We start from the raw sequence: 27549 nt of genomic DNA on the forward strand, positions 1-27549 counted from the left end.
ACCTCCTGTTCATGTGCCATCAAGATTTCTGTTTTGAAGCTCGCCGCCTTTCCTGGACTCCTTTGTTTTTAAGGGCTGCTTCCCAAAAAACTCTGAATAAGTCTCCTAAGTAGGCCGAAGTCTGCCCTCCAGAAGTCCAGTGTAAAAGTCTTCGTGATGTTCCTCCTGATTTCACCAAATATCAAGAACTCCATTATTTCATGGTAACTGTGCCTCAAGTGGCCTCCAACCACCACATCTCCCACCAGCCCATCTCTATTTGAGAACAACAGGTATAACATAGTCCCCTGGTGGGCTCACCCAGCAGCTGCGACAAAAAGTTGTCTTCCATGTACTCTAAAAACTTCCTGGACTGACTCTTTTCTGCGGTATTAAGTTCCCAGCAGACGTCCGGTAGGTTAAAGTCACCTACAAGAGCAAGGGCTGGCGATTCTGAAACGTTCTCCAGTTCCTTATAGAATAAGTTGTCCACCTCTTCATCCTGATTGGGTGGACAATAGCAGACTCCCAGTAGGATGTCAGCCTTGTTGGCCTTCCCCTTAATTCCTATCCAAAGGCATTCAACTTCATCCTCATTAGTTTCAATATCCATGGCCTCAAAAGCCTCCCTAATATAAAGGGCCACCTCTTCTGCCTTTCCTCTCTCTCCTGAAGAGCTTCTCGCCATCCAATGCAATGCTCCAGCTATGTGAGTTGTCCCACCACATTTCCATTATGGTGACTACATCATAGCATTGCTGTTGCACCATGGCTTCCAGCTCTTCGTGTTAGTTACCCTTGCTGCATGCATTAGTGCACATGCACCTGAGCTGGGCTGCTGATTTCATCTCTAACACAGTCTTACCATCCTTGGGCCTGCTTCCAAAAAGTCCAGCTGCATCCCCTTCCCCCTTCAAGCCTAGTTTAAAGCCTGCTCAATGAATTCTGCCAGTTAATGAGCTGAAATTCTTCTACCCGCAACAGAGAGATGAAGCCATCCAGTTCCAGCAGGCCAGGTGCTGAAAAAGTTGGCCTGTGATCAAAGAACCCAAAATTCTGCTGATGACACCAAACCTTGAGCCACCTCTTGACAATGTGGGCTCTCCTCTTCCTTTTATCATTTTTGTCTGCCACCAAAGGGACTGAGCAGAACACTGCCTCTGCTCCTGCCCTATCACCACTTGACCCAGTGCCTTAAAGTCCCTTTTTATTGCCCTGACACTTGTCTTTTCAATCTCATCACTGTCAGCCTGGATTATCAGCAGTGGGTAATAATCAGAGGACTGAATCAGCCTAGGAAGTCTCTCAGTGATGTTTCGTACCCAGGCCCCAGGGAGACAGCAGACCTCCCTGTTGGATGGTCCAGTCCACATGTTGGGCCCTCTGTTCCACTCAGAAGGGAGTCACCCACTACAACTACCCTTCTTTTCTTTTTAATATCAGAGGTGGTGATCCCTCTGATAGATGAAGTGTAATTGGGAGGCCCACTGGGCGGATAATTTTCTTCTGTATCATCTGTCTGACCTTCTGGATTCAGGGCTTCATACCTATTCTGAAATGGCAGTGGGGGTCTGGAGAAACTACCCCCCCGTAGGTACCCATTTCCAGTCCTCTTCATCCACCAGGTGTCTTCCTGTTGCCTGACAGTGGGAGGCATGGGAGTCCTCTGACTCCTGGTGGGCCTCCCTCATGGATAGAAGGGCAGAACTCCACCAGTCTATTTCCCTTTCACTTTCCCTAATACTCATTAGTCTTTCAACTTCCTGTCTAAGCTCAGCCACCAGCAAAAGGAGATCATTTACCAGTTCACACTGCAGGCAGGCTTCTTCTGCAACACCCCCTGGTACCACTGATAAATTCAAATACTCTGCACAGGAACGGGTATGGACAGACGCATCCTTTTTGGAGGGTTCCATTTGATTACATGCACTGTAGTAACTGCATTTTTTGTAAAAACCATTACTAGCAAAAAAAAAACCCTCAAAACCAACTAACCAACAGAAACACAGCAATTCCCCACTAGAAGGAGGAAAGCTGCAACCCTGCCGGCATGAACTGCCAGGTGAGCTGCTGTGCCGCACCCGTTTGCCTACTCTTGTTCCACTCACTCTCTAGGGCTCTCTTTTAATCACCCTCGTTGGAGGAAAACTCCGCCCTAAGCCTGCGTGGCTAACCAGAATTAGGAGCCAACCTGCTCAGTGCTCTTTTAATCACCCAATACATAGGACTTAAGGTTTGTGCAAGTATGTCTAATTGATCCTCAGAGGGTGTCTGGAGTGGTTTGTGCTTTAATTCTTGAAAAGAGGCCATCATGCTGACTAGACACGTCTTTAACAGATGGATAGTGTTTGGCTAAGAGTACTAGTCATATGTAGTCTCTCTCAGATACCTACCTGAGTAGACAGAACCTGGAGTAAAAAACATGCTCCATTTTGGATTTGAGCTTGAACATATGGGAAGTAAGTCTGAAATATGTCGATCTGAGGCTGCATTTAGGAGAAAAACTTTATGTTACACTTGACTTGGAAAGGTTCTTTGCCCTCTTTATTGATTGATGCTGTCTTGATATAAGAGCCCTGTGTTAAACATCAAATCTGCTGTTTTTCTTAACTCTTCTCAACTATGAGGCAGATTTGAGTTTCATAATTTTTATGGCTGCTGCTTTTTCAGGCTGCTGCCTGAATTGGAGTGTACGCAGATCTGTCAGAATTTGAAAATCTGGTAACAGAATTGGTATTTTGTCACTGCCACACAGAATGGTCAGGAAACACCTTACCTACCATCAGGTGGGAGTTTCCCTGCCCTCACTTCGCAAGGGGGTAAAGTCAGCTTTTAGTATGTTGCAGTTCAAAGCGGTCAACAGCAAGAATATCACCATTCTCCTGAAGTCTTAATGTCACCCATATGCACACTGGGATCTCTGCAGGCAATAGCATCAGTTTCATTTTGCCAGCTCTTAACACACGTGCAGCTTTCTCACGATGAATTGTTCAGGGGTACACTTCTGTGAGTGAACCAACAATTGGAATTGGACTTCAGCAGTATGTAGAAAATATGAGTCTACAAAATAATTGATTATGTAGATGCTGAATGTGTTTCTGCAGTTGCCGAAACAGGGTTTTTCATAGTACAATGGGCAATTAAGGGAGAAGTTCTTACAGAAAGGACTCTACAGGTTGAACAAAATAGACGTGCTATCATGAAATAAGGATTTACTTACTATAGAGGACAAGTTAAAATAGGCACTAAACTGCTTGTTTTATTATACTATTCTCTAGCTAATGCTTACAGCAGGGAGGTTTTTGTGTTGGTACCAGCTCTGTTTTGGCACCCTTTATCTTATTTATGCTTTTTACCCCTCTGGAAAGCAAAGTAAGACCAAAATGGTGTCCCAAAACTTAGTGGATAGCCTGATAAGGACCAACAATATTACATTTCTGTGTAGAACTCATGAGAACATTTATCTTCAAAGTCCTGAACATTTTAGGGCCTAGATCCTTTTATTTACTTTCGTCTAATGTACTAGAAGCAGCCTTTTGTGAGCTGTTTTCCAGTTTCCAGATTCTCCTTCAAGGGCAGGGTAGGTCAGCTTATTGTAGAGGCCTGTGCTGTGCTTGAAGTTGTTTTTTCCTATTACACAGAGGGTGTTTGCTTTCAGCAAGTAAAAGCAATCTGTTTCTTTTTGCATCAGTGATAATGTGGAGGTTGTTTTTGTATTGGCAAGTGAGTTTAATATCTTTACTGATGTGTTTGTTAATATTGTATGTAATATATTGTAACTTAAATATTAATAGTTTAGTTTTCAAAGATGAGTTTTCTGAAAGTTGCATTTCATAAAACAGTTTTACAAACTCCCAGATAAGCTTGTATAAACTTAAGTGCTATGAATACAGTCAATAACTCATTTCAGATGAAGTTTGTCTGTGTCATTACTTCTGACTTTAAATGGGTTTGGTAGGCTTTAACTAAAACTTTGTTTCTTCTAATGCTTCTGAAAGTGAGCATACATACAGGGAAAACTAGTTTAGTGAGGACCTGTATATGAAGAAATGCTGTGCCTATTTGACTAGCTGGTATATAAAAGTGATTTTAATGATGAGCTGTGTGTTGGCAGACTACTGACAGAACAGCTGAATGTAAACAAAAATCTTCTACTTGGGCATGGTGCGTGAGACACATGTGCCAAATATTCTGATTTGAGTATTAAACTTCTTCTAAAGCTAAATTACATTGAGTCTAACCTCTTCTTGTCAAGTGAAGTTCTAAAAATCTGAGCCAGAACACTTGTCAGATTGATTTGGTACAATGTCTTTGGACAGTTTTAACTGAGAATGAATGTGTTCATAGTTGGTTCATTGTTTTGAACTGACTGAGAAGTCTGAGTTCAGAATAATTTCTTTAATCTCTATTACTTTATCCTCTCTGAGCAATGTGTCTCAAGTGTAATTATAAAGGCTAAAGGTAAAACTGCTCTGGTTTTAATTGTCTACCAAGAAAAGGAGATTTCTGTGCCCAGGGAAGCAGAAACAGGGTAAGGGTTACTATTGGTCAAAGACCACTAGTAACCTCCAGCGGTGTCTGTTTCCTTTTCGCTGTTTCCCTCTAGTGGTCACGCGCGATACTCACTTGGGGAGATTAAACAGATGAACTGGGACTAACCCAAAAGTGTATGAGTGACTTAATAAATGAGTGTATGGCAATTTAATTTTCCCAGTCCTGACCTGTTAGACCACAGAGTACTGTGAAACCCCGTGACAAAAGGATATACTCTCATGTTTTGAATTGGTGATTCACCAATATTTTGGAAATGATCTGAATTTTTATCCTTTTAGATATCCAAACGTGTCTTTTACATTAAATATACAAAGCTTTTAGGTTAGATAAACTCATAATCAGAGTTTGCTTATAAAGTTTTTTGATACGACATATGCTTTATATGTGTATCTTTGCCCTTCTGTATCTGTGGCTAGGTCTTACATCTATGTATTAGAAGTATTCAGATAATTTATCCCTTTAGCATTATGTTGGACTTGTTCTTAACTCATAGACTAAAATGAGACTTACAGAATCATGTGGTTTTATTCTTTAAAACAATTAATATTATTTTATTAATGGTAAAACAATGTTTTCATGTAACTTTTTTAGATCTTGGTAAGCCATTGTGTATCGAGTATTTCATAGAATTGCTAAGATTGAAAAAGACCTTTAATATTTCCACATTCAGTTGTCAACCCAGTGCCACTACAATGCTCACCACTAAAGCATGTTATCAAATGCCATAGCCACACATTTTTTTAACACTTTCAGGTATGGTGACTCCACCACTTCCCTGAGCAGTATATTTCAGTGCTTTACAACCCATTCCATGAAAAAATTTTCATAATGTCTAAACTAAACTTCCCTTGTTGCAACTTGAGGCTGGCACACACAGGACAGCCAGGGTATCAGGCCCAATCAGCATGGATTTGTGAAAGGCAGGTCCTGCCTGACCAACCTGATCTCCTTTTGTGACAGGGTGACCTGCTTAGTGGATGAGGGAAAGGCTGTGGATGTTTTCTGTCTAGGCTTCACTAAAGTCTTTGATGCCATTTCTGATACCATTACCCTAGAGAAACTGTCAGCCCATAGCTTGGACAAGTGTGCTGTTCATTGGGTAAAAAGCCAGCTGGATAGTCAAGACAGAGAGCGGCAGTGGATGGAATTGCATCCAGCTGGTGGCCGGTCACCTGTGCTGTTCTCAGCACTGGGTCCAGTTCTGTGTTGTGTCCTTACAGACAGTCTGGATGAGGGGATGAAGGGCACCCTCAGTCAGTTAGCAGGTGATGAGTTGGGTGGGAGTGTTGAAGGGTAGGAAGGCTCTGCAGGTTGGACATTGGGAAGAATTTTTTCACTGAAAGGGTGATCAGATATTGGAATGGGCTGCCCAGGAAAATAATGGACCCTCTGGAGTTATACAGTAAAAGTCTGTATGTGGCACTTTGTGTTGTGGTCTATTTGGCATGGTGGTGTTGGGTCAAAGGCTGAACTCAGTGATCTAGGAAGTCTTTCCCAACTTGAATGATTCTGATTATTTTCTGCCTGTCATGCAGAATGGTAGAGTTTGTCCTTAGATAATTATGCCTTCAGAACTGTGATACTTTATATCCAGTGTCTTCATCTGTTGTTTGAAAGTAAAGTTACTTTTGGACAGAATTATTGCCTAGATAGTTTGAGCTTAATATATGGAATCTTTATGTTGTCAAATTGATGTATGATTAGAAAAGCATGTAAAGCCTCTACAGATGGCAGAGTGCTGTTGCATAAAGAGCTTTTAAACCAGACTGGAATTTTTTTTTTAAACAAACATGGTTTGGACTCAGTAGTAGTACTGGTTTTTATGAATCTTCAACCTTGGACAACTTGAGCAATCTGAAGCTGTATCAGACATGACAAAAAGTTGCATGTCTTGGAGTCCCTTATTTGATAGAACTTTTTTGGTTCAAATGTGTAATATGTCAGTGAGCTCCTGTTGTTTTTGAATGAAGTAGGTGTTGAGAACTGACAAGACCTACAGCAAGAAGGAAATAGGAGTAGATAATAGGTTCTGAAAGTGAAGAAAATTGTGTTAGTTTTAATACAGTGTGAGATTACAAGTAAAACGTTTTTTTCCCTGCTTTTTCTCAAATTCCTTTTAGGAGATGGCAATTTAAACAGCATGTGTTTGCATATATTTCCTTAGGGTGTGAGATGGTTTTCCTTAAATTCTTTGTCAAATATGTTATGGAATTCAACAATTCCAACTTTTTTATCCTCCAATGTTTTATGCCAGCCATTTGATAGAATATCTATTCTGATGGCTAAATGTTTAGAGATTACAGGGAAAAACAATCCATTTCTGAATTCAGCAGTGCCAAGGTAACTGCTATTTGCACTAGATGAACAAGGGACTTTGTGTGTTTTGCAGGAACATTTGTTTTGGCAGGTTTTTTTTCTTATTGATACGAAGCATAGTTAGCTACGACTACATATCTGCTGATAGGTATGTTCTATGTAGCTGTAAAGCTTTTTGTAGTCCATTTCTTCTAGTTCAAGTAAGAACCTTGCCTGCATCTGTACTTTGAGTTCTAGTTGTTTCTTGTTAGGAAAATGTTAATTCTGATTAAGCAAAGTGTAGGCCTCTCAAGTCTATATCCAAAACTGGCTCAGCCTTGCAACAAGTACCTTTTCACAAAGGTGAATAAACCCCCATTGCTATTTAACTGTGCTCTTTGGAAATATCATTGTGGTTGTTAGCCCAGGATTCTTCACCATAATACTGATGGTGGATACGTTTTTCTAATTCTACAGAGGTGATATCATTGTAATACTTAACTATCTTCGGTTAAAAAATAAAACTAAACCAACAGTTGGAGTAAGAGGCAATCACTCCTTCCCTGCCGTTTTGAAGGATAAGTGAGATTGCCTAAGTGCCTGTTAACTGTGAATATGGTGCATGCCTTAGTCTCCTTGCTCTGTTCCCCTGTTGAGACAGGCTGGTTTATCCCTGCGTGCTCAATCCCTGCAAGGCACAGCTTTCTCTCCACTTAGTGGATGCTCCATGGGAGAGCTGGTTCTCAGACTCCTGCAGCAGCTTATCCTACTGTTCATCTGCCTGGCTCATCTGCCTTAGTTAGCACTTAATCCTGGCAACACTCCCTTTTGAATTTTATACTTTGTGACAATGTAATAATATTTAATATTTAATATAACTATTATGCCATTTTGTATAACTGCTAAAAAGACCAATGTGACTACTGCTTTCACTTGGGATCATAACTGTTCTTTTTTTTAAAGGCACAGTTGCAGAAGTGTTAGCCTTAAACCAGGATCAGACAATATATAATTAATTCATTCTTTAAAACCCGCTAGCTTTCAGAGCATGAAAACAAGTAACAACACTTCCTTTAGTGCATTGGGAACTGACGCCAAAACATCAGTGCTTTTTCTGATGGTGTCTAATAGAATGGAATTTATTAATTCTTGTATTACAATACAGACCTTACCTGTCCCTTTCCTGACAGCCCAGATTCACAGAAGGGATAAATGTAGCCTCTCCCAGACTTGCTTATATTCCCATGACCAGGAGTACAAGCTGCTTTAGTTTTATTACTAAGTATACTAAATGTTGCAGTTATTGTCAGCTTGGGTTTTTGTACTTTTGCTCAGTGAAAAGTTTTATTTTTATATGTGTTTTTCAATTTGGAATTCCTGGGGATTCCTCCTGTGCACATAACCTGGGTGTTTACTACGAAATTGCAACGTACGTCGCTGCTGGAGGAAGGTTAGGTCTACATGTCTTTCCTTGTTTTTACAAATGCAAAAAAAGGTCAGATTAGAAGCTCTTTCCTTTTAAATAGTCATCTGCACTCGGGTTGGGAGGGCTGTGGGTGGGGAATCACTATGTAGGTGCTCTGACCTGGATTGTGGAATTGCTATCTCTGCCTTCCTGCTAACTGCCACCTTAGTTTTGCAACCTTAAATTTCCATTGTCAGCAGCTTCAGAACAATTGAAAAATCAGACCTACAGTCACATGATAATTATATCTTTATTTTCAGTCCACAGAAATGCATCCTGTATTGCTCAAAGTGTAGTGTCTGTGTTCTTACTGTCTGCAATAATTTCCTAAGGTAGCCCTGCCATGGCTCATCCTTGCACTAACCCATTTTTCTGAAGCATTTGCAGCAAGTCTAAAAATTCTCTTTGGAACATAGTGCTTATCTGCTTATTTTCCACCAAGCCTTTCATAGTACCTTCCAGCTCTTTTGTGTTACTACCTTTTCTATCTTCTGGTTTTTTTTCATAAGATATCGTGGCTTGATCTTTTGGATGTTTGAGTGGGATTGAGTGTATTTTTACAAATACTGTAGAGAATGAGATTAGAGTCAGTGTGTCCTAATATCTGTTCCATCATCTTCTGAGTGAGCTGTATGCCTTAGAGGGAGGAGCTGCCTTCTGGTTGTGTTATGTAAAATAATAAATAATTTATAATGCTAACTGAATATATCTGCCTTGGTGAACAAACGTATATTGAAGCGCTTCACAGGCGCAAATTGAGACATAATCAAAAGAATTCCTTGAAGACATGTGAGAATAATTTGCTTTATTTGATTTTTTAACTGGAAGGACTTGGCTGTGAATCTGTGCTTTATTCAAGGGTATTATTTACCACTTAAGGATAAGTGCGAGCAGTAAGAGAGATCTGCAATATGATTCTGCAAATACTTAGGTTTTTTTATTGAAAGCAGCTTTTCTGACATACTGCCTTGTTTCTGATACTAGCATCTGCTCCAGTTAAAGGATCACATGAAGCTTTGGATCATGTGGCTCCTTCCTCTTATCTATTGTAACAAAAGGATTAATGGATTTCGTGCATTGGCTTAGAAAGCTGAAGGTGTTGCAATTACTATCAAATGCCAATTTTTATCTAGCTTTGAAGCTGTGATGTATGCATGGAATTTCAAAGAAGTGCATCTTTTCACCAAGCATGGCAAATTGGCATTAGTGCTTGATAGTATGAATTGATACGACTTCTAGAAGTAATTTTGTTTTCAAGCAGAGACTGTTGATTTCTATCATATGAACTCTACCATCTTTTCCAGTTTTTATCTTGGGAAATTAAAATTCATATAAACAGAAGAAACTTTGTCTACATTCCTTTTCTCAATGTAAATGATTGTTTCTGCAGTGATTAGTTAACGATGATCTGCTTTGCAAGACATAAATGCGGCAGTGACCTCCTCTCGTTTAGATGTTGCGGTAGTAGAATGGTGGGGCTTTGCATGATTCATGCTTTGTTTGTGTTCATCTGCCTGCATGTGTCTGCTGTGAGCAGGATGGCTTGTCTGTGCATCAGTTAGAAATGAGTACTTATTTTCTGCTTCTTGGAAAAACCAAGTATTATCAATGTAATTTTTTTTTCCTCTTGGCTATTTGAACAAAATTGTCTGACACAGTTTTGTGAAAATGGTCTGTAAATGTACATGCTTTAGATTCATACTGTGTGCTGCTCAGTCTGCTCTTAATGCCTGCTGAATTTGCTGCTCAATAACAAATAGTTTATAATGTTGCACCTTTTTATTGGTAGACTTTGCAAGCTGATAGCTGTATCCATATACATGCTGTTACATGTGCTATTCTGTAGCATGGATAAATTATTTAGGGGAAATAATAATCACAAGCATAAATGAGAGGAACAAATATTCTGCTGAAAAGTTACCTTTAAAAAATCAAGCTTACATATTGATGTGGAAAGAAGGGTTGGGGTTTTTTCTTTCACCTTCAGTTTTTATTTTGTGAAGTAAGTTAGCTGAGCATTGACGGGATGCATAATATCAAAAGAAAAGCCTTTAATTGAGATGTAGAATATAAGGTATCAGATTTTCTGATAAAGTTTACAAGTATTCTTGGAAGTTCTAAAGTAGGACTATATAGGTGTGGCTTTGACTAAATCTGAAGTAAATAAAGAAATTGAGAAATTTCACTTCCTAAGTTTAAAGCAAGGTCTTGCATAGGTGTGTCTTTCTCACTTTAAGGACAAAATCAGAAAACGCTTCTTATTCTTAGTTAAAATACTCTAACCTCAATGAAGTGGATATTTTGTCTACATTTTTAAATTGATATCCTATTAAAATAAAGTTTTATCATATTTCTTAGAGTGTACAAGTTAGAGAGAAAATTGAATGAATTTTCACTGTCAAACTAGCTATAATAAAAACATGGGATCATCTTAACATTTGTGGCATATGCTTAAATAAATATTGAAGGTACTGATTAAACAGTGAAGTCTTTTTATATTTGTGTTTAAAGGGATTTTTTTTCAAAGAAATGTTTAAAGGATTGGATGATTCTTCCTTTCAGGTTTATGCTTATTAAATGCTTTTGAAACATAGCATTCATATGCCCAAACTCTTACTTGTAATTCAGACATACATACTTTGTTCCACTTTGCCCAGATTCTTAACTGACACTTCAAAGAACTATTTACCTTTCCCTGCTTTTTAACGTATCTACACTCTCCCGCCTTGTCAAAGCCTATACAGCTCCCAATTTTTCCATGAAATATACAATAACTGGAATTTCATAATTGCTTCTTATTTGTTCTGTACCATTTGTTTTGTCTCCCTTCTCCCTGCCCCATTGGAGTATTGGTGCTACTGCAGAATTTATTTCTGTCAAAGGTCCTTCACTGTTGCCTCTGTCTACTTGATCAAATTCATCTACTAATAGTATTTCATATATTATTCTGAATCATCTGTTTATTTCTTACATTCTCTATCAGGATTTTTCATCTCCTTTTCTATGCACATCATTTACATTAACATTTAGAGAAATCTATTTTCCTTCAGTTACTCAGAATCTCTGTTTGACTTGTAAGGAAATTTGTCAAAATTTATTTTTGATCTTATAAATGTTATTCTAATCAAGCTGTTTTTCTTTTTTCATTGTTTAGTTAGTTACTATTACTGTATCCTCTTAGTGTCTTACCTTGTTTTATGTAGCCTTTTGTTCACATGAAATATTAATTTCAGTCTAATATAAATAATTTTGCTGAAGAAGCCTGAAACAGGAAAAAAACTTGATAGAAGTAATTGTCTGATTTTCTTTCATTTCTGTTTTATTGCTTTCAAAAAGACAGTGGTACTATTTGTATAATTGGATAGATTGACTGAAGCTGATTGTCTTGAGACTGAAACTGTTTAATCCCCCAATTAATTTTAGAGTAATGTATGTTTTTTTAATAAGCTGTGTGAATGTTACTTCTTAGGAAGTGCATAAACCAAAATAATGAAACACTGTCCCTCTTTTAAACCATTACATATATATGTTACTCTGTCCTTTTGGGTGACAAATTTAGGTGACAAATTACTTTACAAACTGATTTGATACTAAAAAATAAGTCTATAATAACTTCACAGATACTACATCAACATCTTAGATGCAGGCACAGTTTGAGTTATTTAAACCTCTACTGCAAAAAACAAATGGGTGGGTTTCAGAGAAAATTACATTAATCTTATTTTCATTATTTCTTTTTAATCAAAAGCCTCAGCACTCTAGTTTTTTGTGTGTTTGATTTTCAGACTGAATCTGGCTATGGATCAGAGTCAAGTTTGCGCCGTCATGGCTCCATGGTGTCTCTTGTCTCTGGAGCAAGTGGGTACTCCGCAACATCCACCTCTTCATTCAAGGTCGGTGCAAAACGTTTTCCTAGTATTTGTGCATAAATAACATACAACTGGAAAAGAAATGACGTATGAAGACTCATTCACATAATTATAGAAATATTTAGTTTAAATGTTAGTAGTCCATCATACAGATGATACAGGAAGCTCATGCCTCTCATGCAGTCATCCCTTTTAAACTGTGGTGTCATCTTCTGTGGCAAGAAAATCAAACTTATGTGTTCATTAACTTTTTCTAGTTTACTTACCAGAATATCCTGGGATCCAACTGGAAACAAATACTAATTCTGTAGCTTAATAAGTGTGATATAGCCCTGCCTGACAAATTATAGCTTTCCTCATGTCTTGCATATGAATATTTAATGTATGAACTGAGTGTGCTGTACTTCTGGGAGAGCAGAAGAGGAACAACACAAGAAAAGGGAATAAGGATTGGAACAAAGATCTTAAGCTGGAAGTGACTTCTTTCAGGCAAATATGTATAAAGCTGGTAGCATGCAAGTTCACATTTTTAATAATGTTTTGTGGAGTGCTCTGAAGTAGCAGGTGCAGTCAAGAGAAAACATTGAGACCAGTAGCAAAATGAGTAAGGAATACTTGGATATGGTTTCTTCTGACATTATTAACAGTATTTCATAATTGCTGATATCTAAAATGCCCTTAGTATACTTCGGTTTCTTCTTCATAGCTGCAGAAATATATTTTTTTAAATTAAATTGTAGTTATACTGCTTCAAGTATTGTTGAGTATGTAGAAACATTTCAGGCTTTTTTTTGTGTTCTCAGAAGGGCCATAGCTTACATGAGAAGCTTGCAGAAATGGAAACCTTTAGAGACATCTTGTGTAGACAAGTTGATACTTTACAGAAATACTTTGATGCTTGTGCGGATGCAGTTTCCAAAGATGAACTCCAGAGGGATAAAGGTAACTCAAGACTCTTCCCTCCATAGAATATAGCTTTTTACCAAATAAACCTCTTGATATTGTTACAGTGCAATTTAATGTCTTATAAATAAAATATGTATCCTAAATTTAGTTTAGTAAAGGATCGATCATTTGCATAAATGCATAAATATATTAATTATTTTTACTTTGGAATTCAGATTTGATTTAAAATCTGCTTGATGTTAACCTGTAGCTGTCAACTATACAAAAGCAATGCTCTTTTTAAGTGTTTTGTTTTACAATACCAATGCTAACTCTCATTAATTAAATTTATTGCTATTTCTTACCTGTTATTTTGAAAAATAAATGGGTGTTAGTTTTGATAGAACAATACACTGTTTTTAAAAGTCAAAAGTGCTGCCTTAAGTAATGCTTCTAATGTGTATCAGTTGGAACTAGAGCACTGAATCCACACTTGAGACCATACTAAACTACAGTGTGGATGTCTATGTATCTCTGAATTGCTTATACCAGAGCACAGCTTGTCGCTATATCTTGCACTCTACTAAGGCATTTATATTCATCCCTGTGTTTGTTCTGGCAGTGTGAAACTTCTGCAGCAATAAAACACCAGAGAAGTGCAATTCCACTTTTTAAAAAACTTTTCAGTGTAGAAAATTAGATAGGTACTGAATCATGGCTCCTGCTTATCCACTTGTAACACCAAAGTATGTTGCTCTTACCAGAGAACTGAATGCTAAACTTCAATGCTGAGCAATGTTAGATTCTGCTTTTAACTGACATTTACACTGCTAGTGGTCTTGGATCAAAAAAGTAAACCAAACCCAAAAGGGAGGGAGGGGTCATGACTTGTTATAGAAAAAGTGCTGCTGGCTGACCATGAAGACAGTCTTTATTCTTTCTTGCACATCAAAGAACTAGAAAAGCTTCTCACTCCTATAATACATTCTGTCTCAAATCTAGTGGTAGAAGATGATGAAGATGATTTCCCTACAGTACGTCCTGATGGAGATTTTGTACATGGCAGTAACAGCACTAAAGAAAAATGTAAGTCCCGTTTTTTTCAGTGATGAAAATTAGAATGAATGGTATGGTGATACATCTGATACAAGACAGGTGTATTAGGCTCTTTCCTAAGCAGAAAATAGAAAGAATAGCTATTTAAGTGTATGTGAATGGAAGTTCTTAGTCATGTTATAATTCTTTAGCAACTTCTAGTGATTCTCTGAGTTATTCTTAATTCACACAAAGACTAATGCAAGTTTGTCAAGCTGTTCTGTGTCTAAAGTAATTGTTGCTGCAAAATTGTGTTGAAACAGCTGCATTATTCAAATATTAGGAACTGAGATTTTTTAACATTTTATTTCAAGTGTTACCTGCTTTAGGAGTTTGGTGGAATTCGGTTCTTTTCCACTTAGGGACGTCCCCCTATGGTTTTCACAAGTACTGTGGCTATCAAATGGTTAAGACAACACTGTTACTGATTCTCATTTATCATAATTTTAGAGTTTTTTTTATGTCCTTTTCATTGTTATAATGAATATAATACTGATTTTTATTCTTGTCATAAATGAACTGGTTATTTTATTCATGTTCCATGAGTACCATTTTACTGTATCCATGCAGCAAATGTGAAGAACTTGAATATTTAAGTCTTGCTGTTTGAGAAATCTGGTGGTTCTGGCCTGGAGAAAGTTGTGTATGCATTTAAATTGTATTTGCATTTTTCTTAGACCTTCTCATGTTTTCTGACTGAAGTAGTCTAGTGTTTACACACTCTACTTGTTGGCAATTCAGTTAGTCCTAAGGTATTTCTTAGAGCTGATTCAGAAAGCTTTGAAGTTGCACCTCCAGTTTCAAGTGTGATGGAATCTCCCAAAGTACTCACCAGAAATGTTTTTAAAAATGTAAATACTTCCATGAAGAACCTAGAAAATATATGGCAAAATAAGCCTTTTCTGTGTCTTCTGTTTTCTTTTTAATTGGCTGTTGTTCGCATGTATTACGTATTTCCTACTTGTATTTAAGTGGATATTCTTGTGTTTGGATATGCTTTTTACCTAAAGCATATCCAAAACTGTTGTGATGGAAGAGGAAAGGAAAGGGAATGGAAGGAGCTTTTCAGATTACTTCCAGAATTCATCACACAAGTAGATTTTTCTACTGAGGATTAATTGTGATGCTGATTTCAAAGGTTAAATAACATAACATGGAAGTTTTGAAGCAAATGTAAACAGGTGTGTTGTTCCACTAGCCCTGCTGTCTATAAGAAATTGTGCTTCTTTTTTTTCTTTTGGAGAACTGTTATGTTAGATTTCAGAAAACTGAAAAAGCCTTCTTTGACAAATGCTAAATAAGAGTTTAATTTTACTATGTGATTCATTATGGAATAGATGTCTTTGTCAAAGTCAATTTTTGTAAAAAGTCATGTAGTAGGAGTTTCAGCTTAATTTACCTGTAGAAAATATTTTCATATCTACATTGTTCTGGCGCATCTGCAATATATATGCGTATACTATGGGTAATGTCATTAGAAAAGTTTGTATTTTTAATACAGCTGGTCATCAGGCTTTTGGGGACTTACATGCTCAGAAATTGATACTTGGTTACCTTGGTTATGGGTACCTGTATAAACTCACTCACTGTAGCTCACTACAGGAAATAATTCTGCAACCCCTTGCATTTTGCAGAACTTCTAATTCCACTTGAGTCCTGTATTCCATTAAATTTACTTTCCTTCAATTATTTCTATGAAAACATTTATTCCGATTTCAGTTTTTTCTGTGCCTCAGTCTGATTTCTAATGGCTAAATTAATTAAATATTTAGTAGCTGAGTGCTGCAAAGCTGATTAGAAATGAATAATTAGACTCTCTGTCTTAAAGTGGAATTAAAAGTGATAGAGTGGGGGGTAGTAGATGTCTCAGATTGAGACAACCATGCTCATGTATTGGGCACAAAAAAAAAAGGTCAGACATAACTGGCAATGAAAGATTTATCTTGAACTTCACCTTTTTTAAAGCTTAGCCTCAGAGCAGCTGTTAAGATTTTTTTTCTCAAATTTCAGGTTTTCTTCTTGAAGTTTCTATCTTGTCCTAGAAGGACTCTAACAATCTTCTTAACTGTAGCATACAAGTGGTTGCCTGTTTATTCTGAGATGGTTCTTCACTCAGTGGTTTAGGAAATGACGCATAGGTTCAACCTCTTAATCTAGCTTACTGTGATATGATGGAGTGTTTAAGCCTACTTTTCAAACTACTAGTGCACCAATCTAAAGCTCAAATTATTAGATTTTACACTGACTTAAGGGGCCATATTCATATTGACCTTTGCAATTTGTTTTCTGGGTGGGAGGAGAAAGTTAATAAAAGTATGGACATTGTGTACTGCTCTGAAGGTGATTTGGATAGGGAGGCTTCCTCTTTTCTGTGGTTTATAGGATCTTTAGGTGAAGAGGTAGGTAGAGTACTATGAAGTTTAAATATACTAGCCACTTTCCAATTACAATATCTAGTGATTGGAACTGTAATAATTTATGTAGAACACCAAGTTAAGGTATCTGGCTGATGCATATTTGCCCATTGGGATCTTATAGTCAAGAATGTAGAGTCTTGATCTCTCAGTGTTCCCATTCATCCCTCAGGAAAGAGAACATATTTAGATTTAAATTTTCCAAGAATAGGAAGAGCAGGTGTAACCTACTTAAGGAACCACCTTGAATATGGAAGTTGTCTTTTGTACTGGAACTATAACGATGGAAGAGGTACAAAGGCTGAAGGAGAGAAATTTGATGTAAATTACAGCAGAGATTTATGTTGGATTTTTGTGCTTTGAATGGAGGAAAAATACTGCTGAAAAACTGGGGTTGTTCTTAGATGAAAACTAATCATACTGATCCTGTTGCAATCCACAGAAGATAACAGCAGTAGGCATCAAGAAATGGATCATGGGCACAAATGTTTTTCACTTAGAATTACTTCAGTGATGTAATATGTTAAGGGAGCATAAAATGGAAAAAAATGGAAGAACATCTTTCTACTTACTCTCTTTAGAATACTTTCCTGTTTCTCTGGAAAACAGGTTTGATCAAACAGTGGGAAGGTGTTACGAGCAAAATCTTGGGAACAAGAAGGGAAACACCTATCCTAACAGACACAGAGGTCTAGGAGAGAAAAGTTAAAGAGCTATTTGAAAGTTAAAGAACAGTATGAAGAATTCCTTGTATGAAACAAAAGAGAAAGCAAGTCATAAATAGAGCATAGATGGGATAATGAAAAATGAACTGCTTGGAAGATGTTGAAATTGAAGTTAGGAGTGGGAGACAGAATTATCTTGCTTTTTTCAGTTGATGGCATGCAGTTTGATAACCAGAGAGCAGTTGCAACAGTAAGAACTCTTTCCTTTTAGTGTCTACCTTTAAACACAGATCTCCAGATGCCTGACTTAATTTTGAAATAATCAATTTGTAGCTGACATGAAAAAAGTGTAGAAAAGGAATCAGAAATATGTTTGGTCTCTCCAAATAGAAAATCTTCTCACAAGTACTTACAAAATGCTGAAGCTTAGTGGTTCCTGAAGTGAGGGTTAAGGTCATCTCCCAAAATGCTTTAGAAAGACAGATATTTCCTGTGATTAGGAATGAACCAAAATACTTGGTATCCATCATAAGGAATCATAAGCTGAGTGACCATCTCTTTAAAGAAATAGGTTTTATGTCCTTCTGCAAGATATTTATTTTTGCCCTCAATGGTAATGACTGAAAAACTATGGGCACTGACTTTAAGACTGCAGCTCTGCATCTATCACACCTACTCTGAGACTGAAGGAATGGATTACAACTGTATGGAAGTATTAATGAGATGTGGCTGAGACCTAGAAAAGGACAAAAGTTCTCTCATTTCCAGAAAATTAAACTGTGTTGATCTGTTTCCATTAAATTCTACTGCAGAGATTTCTGAAATTATTTATATAGTGTTGCAGCTAGTGGCAGTTTCTTCAGCATGTCTATGTATTTCCTGAGAGAGAAAAATCACATCTGCAAGCATTACAGCTGTGCTGTTAAGCCTGCATGTGAACATAGCCTACCCCAACAGGAGGAATTATTAGTGTGAAACCTTCTTTTTCAGTTGTGAAGTATTATGTGTAAAGGTCTTGTATAATTTTAATTATTTTCAGTGGAAACACTGCATCACCTCCTTGCCAGCTTATGCCACTGTAAGTCTCAGCCCCCTCTGTGCTCCCTCTCCAGCTGTTGGGGAGGGAGAGCTGCTTTGTTCATCATCATTTTGGAAACAGTTTTACTGTTCTCTTGCCCTTCTTGGTTTTTTCCCCCCAGCCCCCATAATTTTTACTTTTTAGGCAATGTTCCTGATTAAAAAGCTGTATTCTACCGTAGTGCTTCTTTAGGTATTTAAAGTTGTGTGTAGTCTGTAATTACTTGTTTGAAAAAGAGTTGCTTCTGAAAGGAGGGCATATAAAACCTCTAGAGACTTAAACCACTGCCGAAGACCATGTGATGATTACTTTCTGTTCCCAAAGTGCAGACACTGTTCTCTGGCACTACAGAATGGAAGTGCTTGAAAGTTCTGCTTTGCTCTCGCAGACAGTAAACTTACTCAAAAATTACTTTTACTTTTTAAACTGTAAAAGTCATATGTTGACAAACTGACAGACTGGGGAAAAAAATTATGTCAGTCCAGGTGATATGTCATAAGCTTGCTCTTTGGCATTAGCAGGAGTTATTTTACCTTGCTGGGTTCAGTCAGCTTCAACTTGAGTTTTACTTCTGCTTTGTAATATTTTCTGACATTCATGTGCAGTGCTTGATATGTTATTATGTCAACCTACATACCAATGTGACATATAATAGGTACCTTTTTTGCACACATTTTAAACTACTTGTTTAAATAGCCTTAGCAACAGATGGCCTGGTTGACAGCATGAGCAGTTCTTGGAACTGTAAAACTCACAGTACTTGGAAAATTCAGCACATTTGATGCTTTTATCTCATACCTTTTTACTTCTGTAAAATCTGTAATTATATGCTTAAAAGAACCTTGAATTATACATTTTGGATTTGGTGACATTTTGAAATTGTTCCTTTCTTAGTGCTGAATCTGATATGTTTTAAGGTTGCTCTGTGTTAATTAGGCCCCATTTCAAGCTGTCAAACTACTATTGTTACAAACTATTACCACTCCCTCCACCCACATGATTTGCGAATGCAGAGTAATACAGCATTACAAGCAGGCTTGAAATACAGTGTAGCAAGACGAAGCTGCAAGGATCTGTTTCGCCTTTCGAATATTTTTCTTTATCCTGTGGATAACTGTGGACATTATTATCACTTTAGATTTTTGTTTTAAAATTAATTTTGTAGCCAGTTTGTTGTCTTCGAATATAACACATACATGTGAAGTGCTTGTTTGATTAAGGGTAGCTGTCAGTGATCTTATATATGTGTTTTTAGTGTTTCCACATGTGACACCCAAAGGCATTAATGGCATAGACTTTAAAGGAGAAGCTATAACATTCAAGGCAACTACTGCTGGAATCCTTGCTACACTCTCTCATTGCATTGAACTCATGGTAAAACGTGAAGAAAGCTGGCAAAAAAGACTAGATAAGGTAAGATAATTTTTCTTTTGCTTTTGCTGAAAAAAAAAAAAACTTTCTTTAGCTTGAAGTAGAAATTTCAAATAAGGTGTTAGTAACTTTTGTACTCAAACAACTGGTTTTATTTTTATGTAGAGCATTTATTAATTTCAGATGCTTAAATTATTAACCCTATAAAATTTTAAGGAGCCTTCTTCTGACCGGTGATATAGTAGCTCTTTTCACCATAGCCTTTTTTTCACAGCACTTATTCAGATAATAGTCCTATATTCTTTATATCTATAAAGAACCTGAAATTATCTCATAGTAGTAAGTGTATTGCTTACAGCCTTCTGACATAGACCTAATTATCTGTGCATGCAAAATGATGTGTAAGTCTCTGAAATGTTTTAGTATAAGAGGTGGTGACAGCATTGGAGAGAAAAACCAGTTCTAACTTTATATGTCTCCTCAAGATAAAATTATTTCACTGTCCTCCAGGAGATTGGTGAGATTAAGTTATGCTTTATACTAATCAGTTAAATCTGTGTCATGTGAGAGTGTCTGTTATTCTAGGCAGTGATAGTTCATTCTGAGCCTACTCAACCAGTGTAACAGCTCTAAGGGAGCAGTGTCTTCTTGTCTGAGGTCTGTTGTTGGAGGTGCAGCAGGTTGGACTTCGGGCTTTAATTTCTAGAATTTTGCCATTGCTGGCTGGTGTACACTGTAGCTGTCCTTCTGTTTTCCTTCCACCTTTAGATGTGGAATATACCATGTATCTAATCTTACTCTATTTAGTGATATACTATTCAAAGAATGAACATATTCAGACAAAATATATCCATTTATAAATCCTTGACCCTGTCTTCTGTATTGTTTGTGCATATGTTAAAGGCCTGGCCCTGTGTCACTGTATTGTGACTTCTGTCAACAGTTCTTTACTGGTTCAGCTGAGCGTTGGAAGAATTACAGTAGGTCTAAGACTTGAAACCTGTTTGTAGGATCATAAAGGAGTTCAGGTTGGATAGAGACCTCAACAGCTTTCTCTTACTCTAACCTTAATCTTAAAGTAAGGACAGTTTGAGTCAGGGCTTTATCAAGGCTGTAGGCAGCCCAGCTCTTCTAAACAGGTCTGCTCCTCACCTGTGGTTAGAGTGAAGAAGTTTTGCCTTATATCCTGTTGGAGTAACTTTTATTCCAGTATCTGATGCTTATTTTAAAGCCTTCTCCTGTAAACTGTGAGGAGACTGATTCAGTTTCTTTGTTAGTGTATTGAACATATTGGAAGGCTACTGTTAGATGCCACAGCAAAAGCCTTCCCTGTGCTGGACAAATGCTCTTCATTTGTGTTGATGAGACTTTCCTCAGAGCATGTTTTCCTTGCCTGTAGTTCAGTATATTTTAATAAAGAATAATATGTTAAAATATAATTCGAAATTATTTAGGTTTGGGTTTTGTCACTTTTTTTGTTGTCTTGTGACCTAGCTTTAAAGCACTTGTGGAAGATGCAAGTAGTTAGTAAATTCAAGCCTAAATTTCACTTGAGTCTCATGGGACTAATACCTTATACAACATGAGTAAGTACATTTTAAAGGGGCTCACAAACTTCTTTCAACTTCTTTTCCTAGGAATTAAAAGGGCAAAAGCTCCTGAAACCTCAAAGTTTCCAACTTGCTCTGCTTTGGCAGACTTGCAACTTTCAAAAAGGCCCACTTGTCAATGACATTTTCTGGGGTTTAGAGGACAGTCATGGTATTAAGTACCTTAATTAGTATATCAAGTATTAGTTTGTATTCCTTTCTATGCTCACGTTGTGGAAGAAGAGATTTTTTCTTGAACGAAATTAGAACTAGACTTGGGGTGGGACAGCCTTGGCAGAGAGTGAAAAGCTTACCACCTATTCAGCAGGATTAGAGAGAAAAGTAGAATGAGAAAGCTCATGAGTCAAGAGGAAGACAGGAAGATTGCTCCCTGGTTTTTATCACAGCAGAACATTCTTGACATGTGGTAAATCAATTTGTTGCTGATTTAAAATAATGGGAAGTTAATGAGCAACAGAAGAACAGCAGAATACATTTTCTTACCCCTTTTCCCGAGCTCATCTTAATTTCTTTCCTGTAGGCTCCTCCACCTAGAATCATAAAATCATTAAGGTTGGAAATTACCTCAGACCTTATCAAGTCCAATGGTTAACCTAACCCTTCCAGGTCCACAGTAAACCATGTCCCTGATTGCCACATCTACACATTTTTTAACATTGCCAGGGTCGGTGATACCAGCACTTGCCAGAGCAGGCAGTCTGTTCCAATGCTTGTCTGCCCTTTCAGTGAAGAACTTCCTCCTAACATCCAGTCTAGTCCTCCCCTAATACAGCTTGAGACTCTTTCCTCTTCTGCTTGTGCTTGTTACCTGGGAGAAAAGACCAACCCCACCTGGCTACAGCCTCCTTCCAGGCAGTTGAAGAGTTGTAGAGAGCTCTATTGCTCTTCTCTGGACGTCATCTCGACATGTTCCTGAAGTGAGGGTCCCAAAAATGAGCACAGGATTTGAGGTGTGGCCTCATCCATTCTGAGTACAGGGGGACAATCCCTGCCCTGGTCCTGCTGGCCACACCATTGCTGATCCAGGCCAGGATGCCATTGGCCTTCTTGGCCACCTGGGCACACCCTGGCTCATTCCAGCCACTGTCACCAGCATCCCCAGGGCCTTTCCAGCCATTCTGCCCCAGCCTGTGGCACTGCCTGGGTTTGTTGTGACCCAAGGGCAGGACCAGCACTGGCCTTGTTGTACCTCACACCATTGGCCTCAGGCAATGATCCAGCCTGTGCAGATCCCTCTGCAGAGCCTTCCTGCCCTCCAGCCGATCAGCACTCCCACCCAGCTTGGTGTCACCTGTGAACTGCATGAGAGTGCACTTGATCCTCTTGTCCTGATCAACTGTAAAGATACGAACCATGATTTGCCCAAATACTGAGCCCTGCCAACAGCCACCAGATTCACCACCACGATCTGTGCCCAGCCATCCAGACTGATGTTTCCTAACTAGCGAAGAGAATACTCAACCAAATCATGGGCTGCCATTTTCTCCAGGATAATGCTGTGGGAAATAGTGTCAAAGGCTTTAGTGAAGCCTAGACAGATGACATCCACAGCCTTTCCCTCATCCACTAAGCAGGTCACTCTGTCAGAGAAGCTCAGGTTGGTAAGGCAGGACCTGCCTTTCACAAACCCCTGCTGGCTGGGCTGATTGCCAAGTACGTGCTGTGTATTCTCACTTGAGTTGTATTCCATAACCTTACTGCCTGCTAGCAGCAGGCAGTGCAGGGTGAGGAATGGAGCATCTGCAATTAGTCCAAAACTTCATCTTTGCCATTCCTTCCTCCTCATGCTTTTTCCCAGCTCTAGTGCAAGTAGCTGTAGTGCCTCCATTGGTGACAGCCCTATGGGAAAAAAAATCTGTTGCATTGTAGATCCTTCATGGAACGTGGTTCCTTCAGGAAATACCCCCGTATGTTCTCTGCCCTGGAGCTGCATCTCCTCATCTTGGCATCTCCTCTGTGATGTCTCACTTTTTCTACCAGTTCTTCTCTCCACAGAGTGTTTTATACTCCTGTTTTTTTTTACCTTTAGAGAAGTGTCACATACATAGTGGATGGGCTAAGCTGTGTGTTGCAGTGAGTCTGTTTTGGAGCTGGCAAGAGCCACCTGTGTCTGCCACAAGGCAGCCCCAGTCTTCTCCCACAAAGGCTACCCATGTGAGCAGCACCTTGATGCCTACACCCTTAATTACAGCAATTTACTGTATTCAGACCTCTGCTACCATTATTCCACAGTGGTAGAGCTGCTTTTGGTTTAGTTTTTATCTTTTCATTTTAGTGCTTAAACATCACTTTTTAAGAGTAACTTCTATAACTATGGGCCTGATCAAAAGACATTACTTTCCGTATGATAGATAGATGTGGGATAAGAATGGTGTAATCTTTGTACTTTTGATTTTCTTGAATCTGTCTGTAAACTTCTCTAAAAAGGAAATAAATACTGTGAGATGATAGAAGTATAGATTATATGGTTAGTTTTCTTTCACTACCAAAATAGTCAAATGTCTAGAATGAAACTGATGTAAAGAATGTAGTATTATCTACATTTATTGTAGTTACAGCTTTTCCTTCCACCTTTTATACTTAGCTCGGAGGATCTTGAGCTTGACTTTTGCAAGAATTTCAGAAGTGGTTATAGCTTTTTCATAGAAAGTATCTGGCAGTATGCATTTGTAGAGGCAATATTAAACTTAGTCTGATTTTGGCATTACAATTGCTTTATTCAAAAAATAGACAATGATATAGTCACCATCAGGTTTGTACGTAGACTGGCTCCTAATACGGTCACAAGCTTTTACAGGAGAAGGCTATCAAGTTGCACTCTCTGCATGGAGTCCACAAAATTATTCACAAAATTATGGCAATTATTATTGCCCTGATTGTAGATACAAACCTGTCAGTGTATCACTATTATTCAGCATGTTAGCTTTTTAATCAGTTTTAGTTTTTACGCTTTGTTATCCCTGCCCAAGTATCTGTGTCAAGGAAGTTTATAAGTGTCATAAAAAGTGTGACTCCCAATGAAGCATGAACAACTGTGCTTAAACTAGAAACCAGTTTTTGCTTGCTGGTCTGGTTTCTCCCATGTGACTTAGAAGATACCCTCAAGGTAGCTAGTTCCCCAAACTTTCTATTATATATGCATGTATATTGGCACATATAATTCATACAAACAAATAAATTCAGAAACTCATCAGTTTTGCAGTTGCTGCTTGGAAAAAACACTACCCTGGTCATTCCATTTATTGGCATGTTGACAATTCATTTTTGCTGCATCAAATGGTCATGTATTTTACAGGAGACAGAGAAGAGGAGAAGAATTGAAGAAGCATACAAAAATGCTGTGACAGAACTGAAGAAAAAGTCCCACTTTGGGGGGCCAGACTATGAGGTATGAATTGTACTTTAGAAGTTTTTTATAATACTATGACTTTTTCTGGTGGGTTGACCCTGGTTACCAGATGCCCACTAAGCCACTCTACTACTTCCCTCAGGTGGATAGGGAAGAGAGAATATAATGAAAGTCTTCTGGGTTGAGATACAGTCAGGGAAAGGTTACTCACCAAGTGCTGACAGAGGCAAAACAGACTCACCTTGGGGAAATACCACTTTATTACTAATCAAATCTTAAAACCACACTTCCTCTACACCTCTCTTCTTCCTGGGTTTAACTTCACGTCCAGATTTTCTGCCTTCTACCCCTCAGCTGTGCAAAGACAAAAGGAATGGGGGTCAGTTCCTCTCACATTGTCTCTGCCACTCTTTCCTCATCATAGGGAACACTCATTACGCTCTTACCCTTCTCCAGTGGGGGATTGCTCCCACAGGAGACAGTTCTCCATGAACTCTTCCAATATGAGTCCTTCCTGTGGACTGCAGTTCTTCATGAACTGCTCTGCATGAGTCTTCCCCACAGGATGCAGTCCTTCAGGAACAGGCTGTTCCAGCATGGGTTCACAGTCCTGCCAGTAAACGTGCCCCAGCATGAGCTTCTATCCATGGGGCCACAGGTCTTGCCAGAAGCCTGCTCCCGTGTGGGCTTCCCACAGGATCACATCATTCTTTGGGCATCCACCTGCTCCAGTGTGGGCTACAGGTGGCTCTCTGCTCCTCCATGGACCCTCCATGGGCTGCAGGGGAACAGCTGCTTCACTGTGGTGTTCACCAGCAGCTGCAGGGAAATCTCAGCATGTGGAGCACCTCCTGCCCCTCCTTTATCACTGATCTGGTACCTACTGAGCTCTGTCTCTCACATAGCCTCACATACTCTCACTCCACTCTTCTCCAGCTGCAGTTTTTTTCCCCCTTGTTAAATACATTATCCCAGAGTCACTGATGGGCATGGCCTTGGGCAGTAGCGACAGCAAGGCCATCCTGGAGCCAGCTCACACTGTCTCAGTTGGATGTGGGGGAAGCGTCTATCAACTTCCCACAGAAGCCACCCCTATGGCCACTCAGCTACCAAAACCTTGCTACAGTAACACAAGACACTTTTAAGATTGGGTTGTTTCTTAAAGAGGGAAAGTGAAGTTTCACAAGCCAGTGAAAGCATAATTTACAAGTGTCTTCATGCCAAACTTACTTTTTCACCTTGGAAACTGAAACTGCATGAAGAATCTCAGTCCTTAATATCTTGAGTGGAAGTATATCTTAACCTTTGATGTTTTGCTTTTGTCTGAAGTATATTTCTTACAGATACTTCTGTTTGTTTTTTCTTAATTTCTCATACATTTGATACCACTTGTATGTAATTGTACTTTACCTTTTTATTTGTAGAGATCAGTAAAACAAAAATATGAAAACTCTGACAGGAGAGACTGTCCTACAAGATTACATTTAATTTTTGCTGATTTTTAATTTGTCACTGCCACTTGAAATACTATGTTTTCAAATTCAGATTTTAAGTTCCTTGCTTCTGTTAAATTGCATTTCATCATCATTGTCCTCAGTGAGGTTTTTAGTTCTAGCCTAAGATGCATAAACCAACCTTTGAAGAGTAATAGTAGAATGGTTTAGGTTGGAAGGGACATTAAAGATCATCTAGTTCCAATATTCCTGCCAGGGGTAGGGACTAATCCCACTAGACCAGGTTGCTTAGTGCCCCATCCAGCCTGGCCTTGAACACTTACACAGATGAGGCATCCACACTAATGTAAGCTAGTTCACCTGTAATACAGTAAGCTTGACCCTTTCATGTACATTAATGAAACACATTTCTACTTTCAAGTCACAGCCTGAGAAATAGTAATAGTACTAGTACTGTACAGCTATTTAAGATACTTGATGTTAGAGTAATTGTTGTCATTGAGACACTCACTGTAAAAGAATTAAATAAATAGGAGGTTGAACTTTGTCTACGTGGTTATTAGCCCAGCGTCTTCTTCCAGGTGTCACTGCTGATACACAATTTTGGGTTGTTTTTTTTAATTTGCAGGACTAGGTTGTTTTACAATACAGTAAAAGCAGTAAACCCAATTTTATTAAATTACCATTTTAATTAGTAGACTAGAGTTTTCACTCCTTGACTTAACTCTACCTGCTGTTTAGTGTTAAACTCTTTTTTCCAAGAATGTTCAATAGACATCCCCAAAATTATGTCTTCCCTTGTTCTATTTTTGAACACACATGAATATCAGTGCCTTAAGGCACTGTAATACTTGTAAGGAGTCTAACTACACGGTTATGTTAATATGTGTACTTTACTGACACTGTAAACATTTTCAAGAGAAGACATTTATTAATTAAATCCTAAATTTGGAGTCAAAGCATACTGACACTATTACTCACTTTCCTGGGGTTTTTTCTTCTTTATGTAACTATCATTAAATTGTTGTCAGGGGAAGACAATTCCTTTAACAAGTAAAGGTTTTCAAAGAACTTGTAATCTAAGAATATGGGTGAAAAGATTTGAGATCTGTAGAAGAAATTTGCTTCCATCAGTTACATATAAAATATAAACATGCATTTCTAATGTTAAATTGAAGTGGAACTTTTATGTCTCCAGAATTTTTAGCTAGTTTTTTTTCTTATGCTCTAGGAGGGTCCTAATAGTCTGATTAATGAAGAAGAATTCTTTGATGCTGTTGAAGCTGCTCTTGACAGACAGGATAAAATGGAAGAACAGGTACTAAAATTTGAAAAATGTCTTAATGGTGAGCACTTCTGAGAGACTTCTGTGTCTTACAGTCTGTCCTGAGGTGTATCTCTTGAAGCTCCAGTTAATTTATTCTGACACTGATCAGGAAATTCCTCTTACTATTTTTACATTAAAA

At 38.2% G+C, this 27549-nt stretch overlaps 1 protein-coding gene and 1 long non-coding RNA gene across 4 annotated transcripts in view; one reads left to right on the plus strand and one right to left on the minus strand.

The window, feature by feature from the left end:
* The window catches only part of CERT1 (ceramide transporter 1), an 80097-nt gene that overhangs the window by 37938 nt on the left and 14610 nt on the right, over positions 1–27549 (plus strand). For both annotated transcript variants that reach the window (XM_002188114.7, XM_012577763.5), the window contains exons 4-9: positions 12079–12186; positions 12966–13104; positions 14050–14133; positions 19555–19712; positions 24576–24668; positions 27315–27401. In XM_002188114.7, the coding sequence (XP_002188150.1) occupies positions 12079–12186; positions 12966–13104; positions 14050–14133; positions 19555–19712; positions 24576–24668; positions 27315–27401 (669 nt within the window). The remainder of the gene's footprint in view (positions 1–12078; positions 12187–12965; positions 13105–14049; positions 14134–19554; positions 19713–24575; positions 24669–27314; positions 27402–27549) is intronic.
* On the minus strand, positions 12095–27319 carry LOC115490936 (uncharacterized). 2 transcript variants are annotated; one of them, XR_003956862.4, is made up of 4 exons: positions 25076–27319; positions 24871–24983; positions 21764–21810; positions 12095–12233 (listed from the first exon to the last, which is right to left on the minus strand). It is a non-coding gene; the product is annotated as an uncharacterized lncRNA (long non-coding RNA). The 2 variants fall into 2 exon arrangements; XR_012052965.1 differs by having other exon boundaries at positions 24871–27319.

Source organism: Taeniopygia guttata, chromosome Z (genome assembly GCF_048771995.1).
Source record: "Taeniopygia guttata chromosome Z, bTaeGut7.mat, whole genome shotgun sequence".
Classification (NCBI taxonomy): domain Eukaryota; kingdom Metazoa; phylum Chordata; class Aves; order Passeriformes; family Estrildidae; genus Taeniopygia; species Taeniopygia guttata.